Raw genomic sequence first — 17,620 nt, forward strand, 5'->3', positions numbered from 1 at the left:
CTTTTTGGACCTTCATACAGGAGAATGGCTGACCAGACCACTAACAACAGCACAATCTTGATCAAATCGCTTTTCAGATTATTCCAGTGCTATAGGCAGCTGCCTTGCTACAATAGATGGTAGAACAATATCATCATCATCATCATCATCATCATCATCATCATCATCATCATCATCATCATCATCATCATCATCATCATCATCATCATCATCATCATCATCATCATCATCATCATCATCATCATCATCATCACATGTAGAGTATGGAGCAAGGTATCTTCTGTTTTTTTTGTAGTGGAAATGTTTTTCGTTTTTGCAGAAACCATTTTTGAACTAAATTTCACAAAAAAATGGTTTCTGCAAAAATGGAAAACATTTTCCACTTTCAAATCCATACTCTACATGTGCACGAAAACCGATTTTAAAAATATTGCTTCGTTATTTAATAAAAAATCAAAAACCAAAAAAATGAGAAAATGCTTCCAGTTTCGCTCCGAGTATCCATTTTATGAAAAGAGAGACTTTAAAATGAGCTTTAACATTTTCAATAAATGCACTATATACCTCATTACATTCTGTTGCATCCCGCTATGGTCCACTGCAAGGTTATTATATATTGTAAGGTTGAGCATGGCGTTTAGTTTGTGGAGAAAAGTAGAGTAAGGAATTTGGGGAGGCGGGGGATTTGTTTTCAGAATTTCTCACAGTGAAAAAATAATGGCCGCTCATCTAGTTTTGACATCTAAGGCAACCTTACAATACATATAAAAACCTTGGTCCACTGCACGAATTTATAGGGAACTGCATGGAATTCATTCCTTCTCTTTCACTCTTACAGAAATTTTGTAAACAACAAGGCCAAGAAACATCAAAATCTCATACAAAATCAAAACAATGCAGTGCCCTATACTGGCCTGCTTACTCTCACAGAAAATTTGACGTTTGAGTGGTACCGGCACGTTTAAGAACAAACGTCTTAAAATCCCGCTTCAACAGTGCATCAGAACTTCAAACGCACAAATCTCAAGAAGCAAGCTTCAAACAACAGCGCAATTTATTATTCTGTTCTTGCTCACTTGTAATAAGCTCAAAATAAAAAGATAAGGTGCGCTGGGTTTGTTTACAAAGAGATTTGTGCGCTCGAAATCGTGAGTAGGTGCCAAAGTCGGCCATTGTGGCGGCCATTTTGAGATCCTAACAAGTCTGTCCTTAAGCAGGCCAGCATAAATCAATAAGGTACAGATACAGGTGGCGCAGATAAACATTGCAAACCACTAGTTGTCTCTTTTGTTCTACCGCTGATCAAATGCAACTCAATTAGTGACGTCACTAATTGAGTTGCATTTGATCAGCGGTAGAACAAAAGAGACAACTAGTGGTTTGCAATGTTTATCTGCGCCACCTGTATCTGTACCTCATTGAGCATAAATTCGTGCAGTGGACCATTCAATAACGGTAATCTTTGGCGAAACTACAGGGGGTGCCAGGGGTTCCAGGCACCCCCTAGAATTTGAATGCATTGCTGTGTGGCATAGGGCGATGAATGATGTATGGATGAACTAATGAATATTTGTTTCTGGTGCACCCCCTTCCAAAAATCTGTAGTTTCGCCCATGACGGTAATGTTTTCACAATTTAGTTTACAGTTATAAGAAAACGGCTACTAGACCAAACGTACACTTCATAACTTTTAAAGATTTACTACAGTTGTAAATGTTTTTTTTTTTTCAATGAATTGTTACAGATTAATTTGCACTTCTTTTAGCGAGATCTTCTTCTCACTGGAAGTGTACAGTTTTTTTTGTAAATGTTTTTAAAAAGAAGGGTACGTATTATGCCTTTGTGAGAAGCGATTCGAAAGGAATACTACTCCCATAGACTTTTCCCTGTACCGCTACAAAGGTGCGTATGTAAGGCAAAAGTGGGTCCCTTAACGGAAAAAAGTAAGAAATGATACCGATATTGACTGTGTTCGAACCCTTACTGTTATTACTGCCTCAAGCCAGTGATAAAATAGTATCACGGTCGTCATGTGGGGGCTTTCTTTATACGGAGGGGGCTTAGCCACCAATATATTTACAATATAACTTACAGCAATTCGATCTGATAAACTCAAGCAATCAGTGCCGGATCTAAGGGGGGAGGGGCGGTGGGTAGGGCTAACATCTATCTATCTACACAGCAAAAAATAAATGCAACTCGCCCGATGTAACTCATTCCGGTGTACAAAATAATCAATGTAATCACGTTTCCTATGTACGATTACATCGTTTTGATGGAAAATCTTTTGTTGTTATGTGTATTACATCGTCCGATGTAATATTCATGCAACCGACGGATTGATCGGGTTGCAGCAGTTCAGATGTAATATTACACAACAGTTTTTTCTGTGTATATATAGGGGCCCTCACATCCACACCTGCAAGCAATGTTTAAATTTTAGCTACTCCACGATCAACGATCATCGATCAAAAAACAATCAAATTTGACTATACATGTCAATGGTTGCTCCTCCGTGATTGATCTGAGCTGGTACCAATTGCACTGAGATCCAAATGAATTAGGGCTGGGACACTCCACTTATTCTCAAAGTGAAATTTAAGGAGCTCATACATTTTTGATCAAAAACAGCGCCGGCCACGTCCTTATAGTCAGTTGGGAAGGGAAAGGAATGTTAGAGTGTACTGGTTGTTGCTACTAAAGACCGAGATCACCCCTGCATCCCCACAACCAGCACGGACTCGGATGTTTGTTAGACGGAAAGGATGGGAGATCTGGGAGTCACCGTTGGGTCGGTGATGCGATCCATGGATAGGGGATAGTCATAGTGTTCGTAAGGTGATAGATTGTGTGGCGATTACTATGAAGGACAAACGGCACAGTTCGCTTTGGATGCATAACTTGTAGGTGTGCTGTGCTGTGGAAGTTGGAAGAATGGGAGTCGTTTTTTTGCAATTCGTTTCTGGTTCTAGCGATGGCTATGAACATGTGAATATACAAGAGTTGTATATGTAGAGAAGAGAAGAGAAAGTGGATAGAAAGATACAAAGTAGGATGAAAGGTATGTATGATTAATGTTTAAATTTTAGCAACTCCATGCCAAAAACAACACGCTAGCTTGACACGAATGCACTCCATAGTGTAAAGTGTCATTAATAAACTAAAAAAAACACAAAACTTCATATAAACTTCAACTGCGAATATCACTGCAGTACATACTATCGATCGCCATCCTAGGCGGTTGCCGGCCATCGCCTTGACCTGTGAGCATGTCAAAATTGGCCTCAAATCTTTTCCAAGCAAGCTGAATTATATGACCAAGTTTGAAGCAATTTGGCCGACCAAAACCCCTCATGACGAAGAGAACAAACTTGTCCCCCTACTGCCGTAATTCTGCAAAGTGGCGTAAGCGCCATTCAAAATTTCGCCTTTTTTTCTGGTATAAAAATAGCACTGGGGTATGCCGGCTGTATCAGAATGCAAGATCTAGTCGTAATCTATCATCTATGGAAAGAAATTTAAAGGATGACCAAGGGTTTTATGCATAATAACCAAAAAATGAACCAAAACTGTCAATGTCGCTTACGTCACTTTGCAGAATTACGGCAGCCTACGTTCATTTTTCTACAAAAAAGACGAAATTTTTGAATGCTATTTTCTTTGAATAGGGGAAAATGGGAATACAACTCCTACTGGCTTTTTTAATCAATGTGATAAATAAGCTAAATAAAAATTAGATAAATTGGTCCCATTAGACGTGACAAATATTTGGCCAAACAAGCCCAACAAATGACCAACAACGTGAATCATAGCAACCTTGGATAAATGTCGGACTTCAATGGCAAATATTTGGCATGACAAACAGTCTAATGGCACCTTTATAGCCATATACAAACACACACTGCGGGTTCAGTTACGCTTATGCGTAGTTAACATTATTTTTTATGAGACGCTTTATATTTATTTACCCATCATCCTTATCCCATCCTCACTAATGAAGATGATCAAATAGTGCCACGGTCGCCATATGGAGGCTTTCTTCATACGGATAAAGCTTGAACATGGAACACATAGCGTCCGCTCCGTCTAGGTTTGCGTTTTTTTACAGTTTCCCATGAGAAATCTATTCTACTAAGGTACACCGGGGCAAGTTGAAACGGGTGGGGTAAGATGAAACAGCGGGTTACCATGATGTTTTCTATTCACTTGCCATAACACATACTTTTTGATTCAAACAATCTTTTATCGAAGGATAAATTTCCAAATTTGATTAAAATCTATTTCAAACCTTCACGTTTCAACTTGCTCCGGTGTACCTCACTACAGTTTGCCCTTGGGAAATCTGTCAAATTTGTGTCACACACACGCAAACGTATCCATTGTGTGAGCAGACACGAATGCCACTACCAAACGTGGTAAAGTGTCTTTAATAAATAATAATAATAATAATAATAATAATAATAATAATTGTGTGAGACACTTTCGCCACCAATATATTTCGAAGTTAATTAACTTGCAGCAATTCGAAATCATTTGGAAATGTTTTGAGATTTGATAAACTCAAGCATTGTTTTAGGTTTATCAACTTCATGTCATTTTGTGTAAAAAATAACCTGAGCTGAACAAATGCAACATGTGGTAGCGTTCAACAAAATTCTTTGTTTTATATCGAAAATAATTTCAAAGTATTCCATCAGAGGGCACTATTGTACATTGTAGAATCAAGGTGTAACACAAAATAACCAAGACAATCAAAACGCCATATGATATCACGACGAAAGTGTCACAGGTGGTCCGACCGAATAGCCGAGAACCGTTTCAGGTGCTTATCTTATCAACCGGCTCAATTCAGTGCCTGTATCCAACAATGGAAAAAGGCATCGAGTCAGTATTATAGCGGCCGTCAGTAAGAATTTATACGGGAAATCGGTGTGAAACTTAATATAAAATCAACTCATTTCATTTTTTTTATTAAACGTGACTAATGTGCAAAGTGTAAATTGTACTAACAAATTGAACGAACACGTAACGGATTCCACCGTTTATCTATCAACAGCCGTTATCAGCGACTGAATTGCTCGGTTATCAACTATCTAAAGCGATGTACTAATGCCAAGCCAAATACGCAACGCATATCGTCTACCGACTAAAAATCAATATTTGTGCAATTGAGAATGATTCGTTCGATATTCGGCTGTCTAGGACGGGTGCTACAGCTCATCCGTAACCACATCAAACCATTGATATTGCTGACTTCCTTCGCCACATTCGTCTGGTTGATTGTAAGCACTACGAACCGGCCGGAGTTCACCCGCCACTCGCACAGCAGCAGCGATGCCGGCGTAGACAGTTTCGCAGACATCAATCCTGATCAACGATGGAGCAAAAGTTCGGTGGACATCTTTCTCCGTTTGTTGGATATCGAAGGGAACCTTACGTCCTTGGTGGTTCAAAGTCAGGACGAAATGTGTCCGCTGAAGGACGAGACCGTCTTCAGTGCATTCATTGACGACTCACTGGAGGAGAATCTTTGGCAGTATTATACGTTGATAGCTCTTCGGCAAAACTTAGCCTTTTCCAGCGAGGGAGGATTTGTCATAGTTCCATTTTTACCGCAGTCTACAAAACAACGACTGGAAAGGATTTTTGATGTGTAAGTTTCACCCTTGAAATAAGTCTCCGTTTGCGGTTACTAAGCAAGAAAGTCATACCTAAATCTAACCGGAAGGTTTCATGTATTATTCACTCGTATAGATAGTGACAGGAATTTAAGGGATTTTCAGGCATGCAGATTGCATTTTGTTATTGTTCGCCCTATATCAGACCAACACCTGGTAGACGTAAACAAAACAAATTTTATCTTTATGCGCGCTTATCATATCGGATCAGATCATACAGACAGTCTGTTGCTTTGAAACTCCTTGTTGCAAAATCAGCCATTTGTAGACTGATTGATCGAACTGCATATCTAGTTCCAGGTTTCCATGGAATCCCAGTTTGAAGCGGAAGAGAAAAATGTGGCTCATGATTGTATACATCATATAAGAACCTTTTTTTTGACAGATTTTTGTTCTAAGACCATAGACTCTGGAGAATGTCAGTTTTTTTTTTATTTTTGAGCCATCTCTGAAAAAATATAGAGCCAGTTGGAACGCTGGATCTACCTTTCCAAATATCATTTTTGGTGAAATATACTAGAAGAGGTGCTTAGTATTTATGATGGTTCTAATCAAAATAAAAAGTATTTGGTTTTATGACGATTGTCAAAACTTCTTAAAAGCCGGTAGGCGTTAATGGATTTGAACGCATCCTCCAATTGTGTCATGATGTGACTTTCTATGATGTATTCTTTGGATAGTAGTATAACTGAATAGGATTCGCAATCAGTTTCCTTACGATCTTCAAACGTTCTTTACATCGTTAGACCCCCTTCGATTTCGGAGATGATGTTTTTATGGTCTGACATCGATGTTTCATCAGGAACATTCCAGTTTTTTTTTTTCATCAGAAATAGACCGCCAACGAATTTTAATGTTTATACACTACCCGTCATAAGTACGGACTCACAAAAAGTATTGCAACAATATTACATCACCCTGACTCACCACGATTTCTTTTCCAGGATACCTTCATTAATGCCACCTTCAGAAAAGTTGTTGCCTTTGGGCTTCTGAATAACTTTCCTGAAGACAGCATCTTTGTAAGTCCTCAGGTTTTGGAGATACCGAGGTGAGTCAGGGTGATGCAATATTGTTGCAATACTTTTTGTGAGTCCGTACTTATGACGGGTAGTGTATATCTATTCAGCGCACCGGTATCTTATGCTACAGAGTCAAGTCCAAAACTTCCTGACAAATGGAGTTTTGAAACGTTGGCTTGTTACCAACATTACAAATGTCAATGTTCTTGGGAGAAAGAAACTAGTAGATACTCACCTCTGTTGTTTATATTAGTACTTCCCCATACGCGGTGTGAAATGCATTTGCGATGCACCCTATAACGAAGGGGATGTTGAAGTTGTGGCTGTAGGCTACAAGCGCAGCTTTCTCTGGTGCGGGACCTCGCCCACGTCGCGTCGCCTAGTTTGCCGAGACCACCAAGACCTCTCTACTGCCTCTAGCGGAAGGTACCTCCATCTTGAACGGAACTATGTCATTTTTTACGAAGTCTGAAATTGGAAAGTATTATGTAATAGTAGTGTTATGTAATAAAATCCGCTCTAGGTGAAAGCTAGCTGTCATCACCAACTTACACGAGTGTTGTGGAATAAGGTGGAATATCTTGTATCCTGGATTTGGCTCTTGAACTTGTTGTTCTTGAATGAGGGCCACGGTCGAGTTCTCTCCAACAGAGCACACCCGTGACGTCCTGAGCACGGTGAAGGTTCACTTGCAGCACTTGAGTCGCCATTTCCGAGGTTCCCGCTTTTCTTTCGAACGACGAGCGTCCGACTTTGTATGTTGCGGATTATCAGGATGTCGATTGGGATTACAGATTAGGTCGCTTCACTTTCCTGTAGTGACATAGCCCATCAGTTTCACCTTTAAAATCAAACTGTCGCTTTTTGACCCTCCTTTACGCTGTTATATACCATTGATTTGATATCCTTTACGGTGCTTTTGGGGTGAGATCCATCGTCGTTGTCGTCATAGCTGGAGCTTTGTGGGAAGAATACTCGGATCATGTTTGGACGTGGATTCTCCACTTCGTCCATTGTCAACAGCTCTGCACCTTCCCAAGGTTTCATGGATGGGGATGTTCTCTAACAACTTAGCAGTCTCTTGATCCTTGCAGATTAGAATCATGTAACCGGAATATGAGAATATAAAATTTGGGTTTTATCGTTTATCAGTTGATTTCGTTGGTGAACTACTCTGCCGTGTGCAGCATATTTGTCCCATGTTAATAGGGATTCCCATTGAACATGGGACAACTATGCTGCACACGGCAGTACTCTTAGCAGAAGTGCTTGTTGTAGCAGGTCTAGCTGAGCTGTAGTGCGTTTGACGGTAGTATAGTCTATCGGCATCTTCCCGATCTTAATGTTTATAATTGTAGCTGATACCAGATGAATCATTCCTGGGTAAGTTTTGTTGTTTAGAAACGTTTTTTTTTTTTTGGGCGCACAGTTTGCGGACAGTTGTGCGTACCATCTGGATCTCTCGGATCCAGCTTTACCCTTTTTCTGGGATCCTCTGTAGCGAATTTATCTACGCTGTCAGTTGTTGCAGTTATCGTTTTTTTTTTCGTTAAGTGAAACGTAAACATGTTGCAGTTATAGAACGTCTAGGGTAACCAATATAATTTGGACCCCCATATATTTTGGACCCCCTGGGTCGTATTATCATAATTTTCACAGATGTAATGAAGAGATGACGAAAATTTTTAGAATCATGCGTTAAATTAGATTGTTCTGCACGAGCAGCAATCATTTGCTCACTGGAAATATCATTATTTGCCTTGAAATTATTTTTTATTAATCTCGACATCCGTGCGAGTGTCGCGGCATGTTTACGAAAAGGGAAAGTGGTGCCGGGGAAACTTGCAGATGTAAACAAAAACTTTTATCATTCTAGCGCATTAAATTTGCAAAGTTCGTCTAATCAGCCATTGTCAATCAAGTAATTAGGATGTGATAGAGCATATCCAAGTGGCAGATTCTTCGAAAATAGTTTCATGTTGGTTTAAACACCGAGTGTCCAAAATATATACTTTAGGGGGTCCAAAATAAATCGGGGTGTCCAAAATAGTGAAAACTGATGCTTAAAAAATCAGTTATTTTCATCAAATTTTCGGCCAGAAATGACCTTGTGGGCATTTTTGACGGACAGTGGCGGCTTTTACGGTCATACCAACATCATCATTATGGGTAACACCCTCTGAATCTGTTTGATTTTAGCTTAAATTCAAACTAATGTCCTCTAGGGGTCCAAAATTCAACCGTTACCCTACTGTACTACTGACTAGCTGGTTTTCGGTAAGACCAAGCTAACTCAGAGTATTCTCCACTCCGCTCGCACACGATTGAGCCTCGTCACCTTGAAGATTGTTTATTGAATTTGCTCAAAATTTAGGCTTTCTGCAAGAGAATTCTCCAGGGATAACGCAAAAATTTTACGAGGAAATCATTAACATCTTTTCGTTTCAGGGGTTTTGGGGGTTTCAGGGAATTTCAGAATGGTTTGCAAGTGGTTCAAGAAGTTTCCAGGAAAGTTTCATGGAAGTTCCAAGGCGGTTTCAAGGCGTTTGAAGACGTTTCAGGTGATTAAGGAGTTATCCATAAAGTATGTTACACTTAGAAGGGGAGGATGGTTTTGTCATTGTGTGACAAGCAATATATTAAGTGGGAAAACCCGTACAAAGGGGGGGGGGGTTGAAAATTCTCGCGATGTATTTAATGAATACCGTGAGGCAGGGATGGGAACACACTCACTTGGAAAGAATTACATTCACTTGGTATTTTCTCATTTCAGAAGCATGCTATCAAAAAACAGTGTATGGGGCACTTTTACCTTGTGGTTTTATCTAAAACTTTGCTGAATACATCAAGGGTCGTACATGTATACCAAAGTCGTGAGAGGGCTATGAAGACGGGTCTCCACGAGGTGAATGCAAATTACACTCACTTCGTGGAGAGTTGCCTTCAACGCTCTGTCACGGCTTCAGTATGCGACCCTTACTTTATTAGGAAAAGTTTGAGATAAAACCACAAGGTGAAAGTGCTCCATACACTGTTTTTTGATAGCATGCTCCTTTAGATGAGAAAATAGCAAGTGAGTGTAACTCTTTCCAAGAGTGTTCCCATCCCTGCCGTGAGGTCGCCATTCACCGCTCATTTAACGGCATATGCATAAAGTTTATGACATTGAAAATCGACGTTGGCGAATATTGCATTTTTTTTTACGTCAACAAATCAATCACTATGTTATGTACTAGGGTAAAAATTTACTTCGTCACATGCTCTAATATTCATCTCCTCAGAATGAAAATAACAAATCATTTCAGATATTCTTACTTACCTCTGCCGATGCCTCATTAGATGGAAGCAAAAAGATGTAGACTACCGATAAACACCCTCCTTAGCACTGGAAATCGAATAATTACGCAAAATTTCACATTTCAATTTCACTCCACTTGCGACTTCACATTTTTTTTTCTCGTTTTGCATTAGACGACGGCAACCACACCAAAGCAGCAACTAGTTGAGCTGATCTTCATCACTGTTCAAGTTCATTGTTCACTTCCCCAGATGCACTTGTAGAACCTACCTTCAATTTACACCCCTCAAAAGCTCTGTGGCACTTTAAAGTTGGATTTTACTGCTGCAGAATGCAGCAAAAGCTGTTCAATTATTCAAATAAATCACTTTCCCCATCATCGGTAAAATGTAAACACAAGCTTTCATCGTCTAGGGAGGATGCAAGCAAAAGTGTGCAATCCACGCACTGTATCCACAATTCTGTATACAAAACAACGTATTTTACAATCACAGAGAATGATTTCCGCGTTGCACTGTGTTGGCGTATAATAATCTGGTGGGCAAAAATATTAATTGAAATTATTATTATTATTATTATTTATTTATTAAAGAGGTTTTAACAAAAAGTCATTCGCCTCCGATTAATTGAAATGTTTTGGTCGTTATTCTCAAGCTACATCCACCTTATTTTAAAAGCTTTTTGTTCAATCACCCTTTGAAAACATGATTTGATTTGCGTTGCGAAGAATTAGATCGACTTTTTACTTTCACTTTCGTAAACACCTACGGTCAAATCATAATTTTTGACCATCCTGCCATAGTGTCACGTAGAAATTGTGCCCGGAATTAAATTCGCCCGAAATAGACGTGGGCAAGACGGAAACAGAATTCGAGGGACTACTATTCAATCTTATTATTTTAGGGAAATTATAGTTCTTTCACAATATATTTTTACGTGATATGAAAGCTAACTTATAAATTAGCAAATGATACCAAATTGGTAATGAGGCATTAGGCGAGGTGCAAGAATAAACTCGATCATTATTGGTCGGTGCTAAGTAAGACGAAAATTAGATAAAAACCCTACTGCTGGTATTTCTCATGGGGTTTTTCCCATGATTTCTATCAGAGCTTTTCCTAGGCTTTTCCTTGTAGTTGTTTACCGGATTTCTTGCAGTGGCCCACCTGAGATTTTTTTTCTGATGTTCTCGGAATTATTCCCAGAGCTCTTCCCAGAATCCCTACCTGAAATTACGAGTTTTTTTGTAACAAATTCCAAAGAAACATCTGAAGAAATCCCGGTGAAAGTGTAGGAATACTCCGCAGACTTATTGGAGAAACCTCGAGAGTAGCTTTGAAGGAAATCCTGCGAGATACTGAGATATCTCGAAATAATAAGTTCTGGGAGTAATCCCAAGAGGAAATATTAGAGAAATTTGAAGATAAACTCTGAAAACCTCTAAGAGAAATCCTGGGAGAGGTATGACGGGCCAAGTTAAAAAGCAATACCGGAAAACTCGCTGGAAGAAATCCCAGGAAGAACTTTTGCAAAAATCTCGTGAGAAATTTTTGGAAAACTATCCTGAAACCAGTAAGAGAAATTCCTGGATGAACGTTGGAAAAATGTTTGCAGTATCTCCGGGAGAAATCCAACGAGAAACTATGGAAGAAATTTCGGGTGGTACATACTCTTGCAGAACCCCCGTGAAAAACTCCTGCTCAAATTCTGGGAGGAACTGTGATAGAAATCCCAGGAATAACTATCAGAAATCCCGACAGAATACCGAAAAAATCTCGGAAGTAACTGTTTATGGAAGCAAATACGTAAAATCCTCAGGTTATACTTGGAAAAACTAGTGAAAGCCAGAAAAAAATCTTCGATAATTTCAAGGACGAGCTCGCTGAATGAATTCTGTTAGAAACTGGGAAAGAATTTGGAGGAGAAATTGTGGTAGAAATCCAAGAAGAAATTCTGGAAGGAATTCAAGGAAAAAACGTGGGCTAAAATTTGAATTCCCAACATGACTACACTTAGCACAGAGAACAGACATGTTCAGTTTCAAAATACAATGGTCATATATGGTCTGTGGAATTAATGATTGGATTGAATGTCTTTTTCCTGATTTTTTTTTTATATTTTGATGACATTGTACGTGTGTAAATGGCAAAGCAATTTCTTGCAACTAGGTTGCGTGTGCCAATTGTGGCACTGCCTAAGGAAAGCTATTTATACAAAAATATCGAGAAGACCAGCGAATGTCATCAATAAGTTAAAAGACAGGTTAGTTCCATACTGTTGGGGAGCTTTGTTTTCGGACCTCTTAATAGAGTTGCAAGAGTGGTATTCTATGCCGAGCTCTTTAAGCTAAAAATACAGTTTATTAGTGAAGCTTAACGATACTGAATTCATTGTCACTTACAAACTGGTCACCCTATTTTATCTGCCCCAACAATCTTCGACAATCCTGATTATTTCACACCAATGCCTGTTGAGCGAATGGGTAATTTATCTTAATCTGATTTTTGTATAAATATTTAGTAAATCACTTACAATTAGCATATAATCGTGGAACCTAAGATACAATAAACCGAAATATTCAGCGGGTTTTAAGCTGCTAACCTAAATGCAAAAGAATTATAGGAAATTGTTTACTTCGCCCTATTCCATAATTTCTCACACTTACAAAATTAGAAAAGATATTAGTCTGGCTAATTCACTGGCGCAAATTCCTATAGGCCGCCCGAAAATAGTAATATTCAATTACGAAGGAAAATTATTATTCATCAAACAAACTGTGCTTATAGATGACTTGCAAACTCGTCTGTGCCCGTATCATCATCTGCTTGTCACGTCCACTGTGTCATCCTGACATTTCGTCGCGCACTGGGCTTGCGCAAGATCGATGTCAGTTGTTACGTCAGAGTCCGATCGGGGGATACCGTGGATCGATCCTCTGTTTGAATTATCCGTGCTGCCAGCGGTGGCAACACATACTTTACAGTAAAAATATAGAAACGGAGCCAAAACTACTTTTAATATTGATTACAGCGTGTGCCAATTATAGGAACCCTGTACCAGTTATGGTTACATTTTTTAACTTCTGTTCCTTTTCGCACTATTTACATACATTCCTTATGGGGTTAGCCATAACTGGTACACTATGGCAAAAAAGGGTACAAGGTACCATGATTTGAAGAAAATGTGGAGTTTGAATGAGTGCGACTATCTTTTGTGAACGTGATCTATTGTTCAGATTTTTTTTCTTGTTGATTTACATCGTTAAAGGGTGAAAATTAACTATGGCGAATAATTGGTACTGTAGCCATAATTGGTACATTTACCCTAATCCAAAAGAACTCTGTTTAGTAAATTCCTTATCCAATTTTCTGTTATATTCGAAAGAGTTTAAAAATTCCGAGAATAATTCAGAATTTTTGTGGAATCCTTGAATAATAAATCTTGCGCATTTTTTACTTAAGTTTTGAGGACATTTCTGTACAGTTATTTGAGAAATCAAAAAAATCTGATTTGAATTAAAAACTTTCAAAGTTTCGCCCTGGAAAAACCTCGTCTCATGAGTAGACACCCTGTTTTATGAGACCATCCAGGGAATTTGAAAGAGGATGTCAAGGCGTTTCAGTTGGTTACTAAAGCCTGTATCCGCAACAATCGAGACACAGAAATACAGCTATTACTCTGCAATAGACGCATGAAAATCTTTCAAATTTGGCTTAATGACATCTTCAGATGTGTTCATTTCACCTACAAAATTTCATGTGAATTGATGCAGCGCTTTTTGTTGTAGCAATGAAAGAGTATAATGTGCGCCATTGAATTTCGTACAGCCCCTAGTTTTGCTTGTCAGCGCTGTAACTTTTGAATTTGGAAAAGGATATGGCTAAAATTTTGAACACAAACCTCTCAAACTACATTTGTTGTATGTGCAAAATTTATGTCACAATAGATCTAAAAACTGGTCGCAGTGACAAACCAGAACAGGAATAAAAAAAAATGTGCAAAATTTCAAAAAAATCGATGCACTATCAACAATTTTTTAGTCGAAACATGTATTGGGACTGAACGTGATTTTGGCCCCTCAGACAGCAATTAGTCAGCACCCTTTATTGTTTCGATTGTACTATTGAAAGTACTATAACAATAATCATCAAATTTTGCAGGCATAATATACACGTAATCAGCTACCTTCTGTGAAAATTTCATGAAAATTGGCAGAGAAATTCAAAAGTTATGAATAGGCAAACATCGCACATGAAAAACGCGAAAATTTTTCACTAACACTCACCCCTATCAACACCTGTAACTTTCAAACTAGTTGATCAAAGTTGATATAATTTTGCAAGAAAGTGTCTCTGTAAGTATCATAACTGCTAACGAAATTTCATAATTATCTTCACAATACTTTGAACTGTAGCGCAAAAGAACTATCTATTATGTGAATGAAAATTGGTCAAAATTGTACAAAATGCTTAAAACCACGTCTGTTTATTTTTCATCCACAGTTGAAAAAAATGCATCGATTTTAATGAAATTTGGCACAAATAATAAACATACACCAAAGAGTTCTCTGTTAATTATTTGGCCAATTTTACCGATTCATTACAGAGCTACAACCGTACTTCTGTGTCCCGATTATTGCGGATACAGGCTTTAAGATCACTGGAGGGTTTTAAGGGATTCCAGGGTGTTTCAGGTTTTTCGTGGAGGTTCCGAAGAGTTTCAATGGGCTTTCAAGGGAGCATCACAGGGTTTCAAAGCATTTAATGGGGTTTAACGGGGAAACTTGACACTTTGTAATTTTAAATCTTTTGTTTCACGGTGGTTTCCATGGATTTCAGCGGCGTCACAAAAAAAAGTTTAAGGTGGTTTCAAAATGTTCCACGGGAATTTGAAATTACAGAAAAGTTTATGAGAAGTTTCAAATGGGTATCAATGGATTACATGGGGTTTCAGCAGTCGTGTCTTTAAGGGGTTTAAAGGGGATGTAAGGAGTCAAAAAAGTTTTAAAGGATTTCAGTGGGTGTAAATAAGTTTTCAGGGATATTTTCGGGGAGCTTTTTATGGGGTTATTTAAACGACAGAACGTATTTTTTTTAGTTTTTATTAACGTGTATTTTAACTTAAATGCTAATTCTACACTCAAAGAATGTATTCTATTTAGATGGAGAATCGAATTTTCTGACATATGCAGAGTTTAGAATAGAGTGCATACAAGAAATCACTAAATAAATATATTTAAATGCATTCCATCTTATATGCTCAACAGCGTTCCCATGGACATCATCAGCGACTTGCCTTTCGATTGCTACGACATCGGCAATGCCGTAATCATCAACAGTTCTACAGAAATCATGCGTCCTAAAAGTCGCGATCAAATCCACATTCTGGACAGTGGAACCCGAAGGTACCGAGATTTAGTGGCCACCGATTGGAACAGCGAAAGCTCGCAACTCTCGCTACAAGCAGCCAACGTCGCTCGTCAGCGGTTGTCCAGACTACGCGACCTAGGAGTAAAAATCCGACCGGACAACCAGACCGGGGTTGAGTTCGTCGGAATCTACATCCAACTGGACGACTCGTTGCCGTTTGACTACTTCTATCGGGCCATCACTTTCCAACGGAAGCTTCACTTCGCCCGACTGATTTTCGTTGTCATTTGTGAAGATCCGCAAAGTGCACTGTGCGAAAGGATACACGCACCGAAGGAGGAGATCTACGTCCAACCGATGAAGGCGAACAATCCAGGATACGATTTCGCGCTGATGTCACTATGCAATCACACAATCATTTCGAACCACATGGGAATCTTCCACGCACTGAACAACGGGGGCGACGTTGTGGTGTATGAGTTCGAACAAACGGATGTGCGGATTCGGTATCTGCCGTGGTTGTTGGCCAACGAGTTGGACAGCTGGTACATGCTGGCGTAATCGTTCGTGACGTGATCAAGTTAAACCCTTATAACTTTTTCATAGACAACGCCCATTTTAACATTCTAATAATAATGAAAAAATCAGTAAAAAAAAGTAGATTAAAATCACACCATCGCCTTCCTATAACAACTGTGAAATACACTTATTTGAAGTGACTACTTACTTACTTTCAGTCCTAGGCACCCACGGTGGTGCAGAGGGCCGAATTGAAAGATTTCCATCCTGGGCGATGGGTTCCAGTCTAACGCTTGCTTGCAGATTTCGTTTCCGCCCCTGCGTAGAGTGTGGCCGACCCACCTCCACTTTCACTCCCGAATTTCTGTCGCTATCGGTTTTTGATGACATCGACGATGAAGCTCCACGTTGGAGATAAAATTATGAGGCCACCATGCACGAATTATATACCGCAGGCATCTATTGATGAACACCTGCAGCCGTTGAGTGTTCTCCGCTGATACATACCAGGTTTCACTGGTGTATAGCAGCACAGATTTCACGTTCGAGTTAAAATTCGGATTTTGGTACGTCGACTGATCTGGTTGTTTTTCCATACATTTTTTAAACTCGCAAAAACAGCCCTCGCCTTCTTGATCAGTGCACCTACAGGGGATGGCCAAAATGTTTGGGATAGGCAACTTTTTTTCTCTCACTAAAAAAATTCAACATGCTGTAACTTTTCATAGAGTGTATCAAAAAATCTCAAATTTTGACTGTTTGTCAACCTATTATATGTGCATCATTGGTACAAATTTGGGCTCGATTGATTAATCTTTCGCAAAATTAGAATCGTTCGGGTAAAACACTATTTTTTAGACAACTCATTTTTGAGCTGTCATATCTCGGAAACCAGTGAACCGAATTGAATGATTTTGAACGTACACTAACAATATACAAATGCTTCACAAACCATTAAAACATCGATACTTTTTGAACGTTGAAAAAAGCTATCATGGATTGACACTTTTTGGATTTTTCTCGAAAAAATATAAATTTTTTCACGTCAATGTCAATAAATTTTGGTGTTGATATCCAAAGATTTTCCACTTCTGTTCTCAAGTTATCTCAAATCAGATATATTAGAGCCTATTAAGATTAAAGGTAGAACACATTTAGTAATTTTTGTATGGTATTGTAAATTTGACTTATTTTCCTCTATATGGGTAAAAATTTCAACCCGGTATAACTTAATTCGCCGTAAGAAAATATTACATTTTATAATGTTGTATTAAGTATCAATATATTCTTGATGAACGTTTAAAAATTCATTCAATTCGGTTCACTGGTTTCCGAGCTATGACAGCTTAAAAATGAGTTGTCTAAAAAATAGTGTTTTACCCGAACGGTTCTAACTTCGCGAAAAATTATTCAATCGAGCCCAAATTTGTACCAATGATGCACATATGACAGGTTGATAAACAGTCAAAATTTGAGATTTTTCGATGCACTCTATGAAAAGTTACAGCATGTTGAATTTTTTTGTGGGAGAAAAAAAGTTGCCTATCCCAAACATTTTGGCCATCCCCTGTATGTCGATCTTGGTGCCGCCATCGGCCGCCATTTGGTTGCCAAGATATTGGAAGCTTTCAACATTCTCCACTGATTGCCCAGGTACCGTAAAGCTGGAAGGATTGACCGTGTTTACATCCAATGATTTGGTCTTGTTGACGTTAATTGTAAGACCTGCCGCTG

The 17,620-nt window shown here is 38.8% G+C and overlaps 1 protein-coding gene across 1 annotated transcript; it reads left to right on the plus strand.

Annotated features, from left to right (window-relative positions):
• The first annotated feature begins 4,824 nt into the window (after positions 1–4,824).
• LOC109422982 (uncharacterized) lies at positions 4,825–16,089 on the plus strand. Its single transcript, XM_019676399.3, has 2 exons — positions 4,825–5,653; positions 15,265–16,089. Exons 1-2 carry the CDS (start codon positions 5,175–5,177, stop codon positions 15,926–15,928), a joined length of 1,143 nt encoding a protein of 380 aa, XP_019531944.2. The 5' UTR covers positions 4,825–5,174; the 3' UTR covers positions 15,929–16,089.
• The last annotated feature ends 1,531 nt before the right edge of the window (positions 16,090–17,620 follow it).

Source organism: Aedes albopictus, chromosome 1 (assembly GCF_035046485.1).
Source record: "Aedes albopictus strain Foshan chromosome 1, AalbF5, whole genome shotgun sequence".
NCBI classification, from domain to species: Eukaryota; Metazoa; Arthropoda; class Insecta; order Diptera; family Culicidae; genus Aedes; species Aedes albopictus.

Coding starts and splice junctions, on each gene's coding strand:
- LOC109422982 (XM_019676399.3), top strand. CDS start 5,175: ATGATTCGTTCGATATTCGGCTGTCTAGGACGGGTGCTACAGCTCATC. Junction 5,654..15,264: donor CTGGAAAGGATTTTTGATGT/GTAAGTTTCACC, acceptor TATGCTCAACAG/CGTTCCCATGGACATCATCA.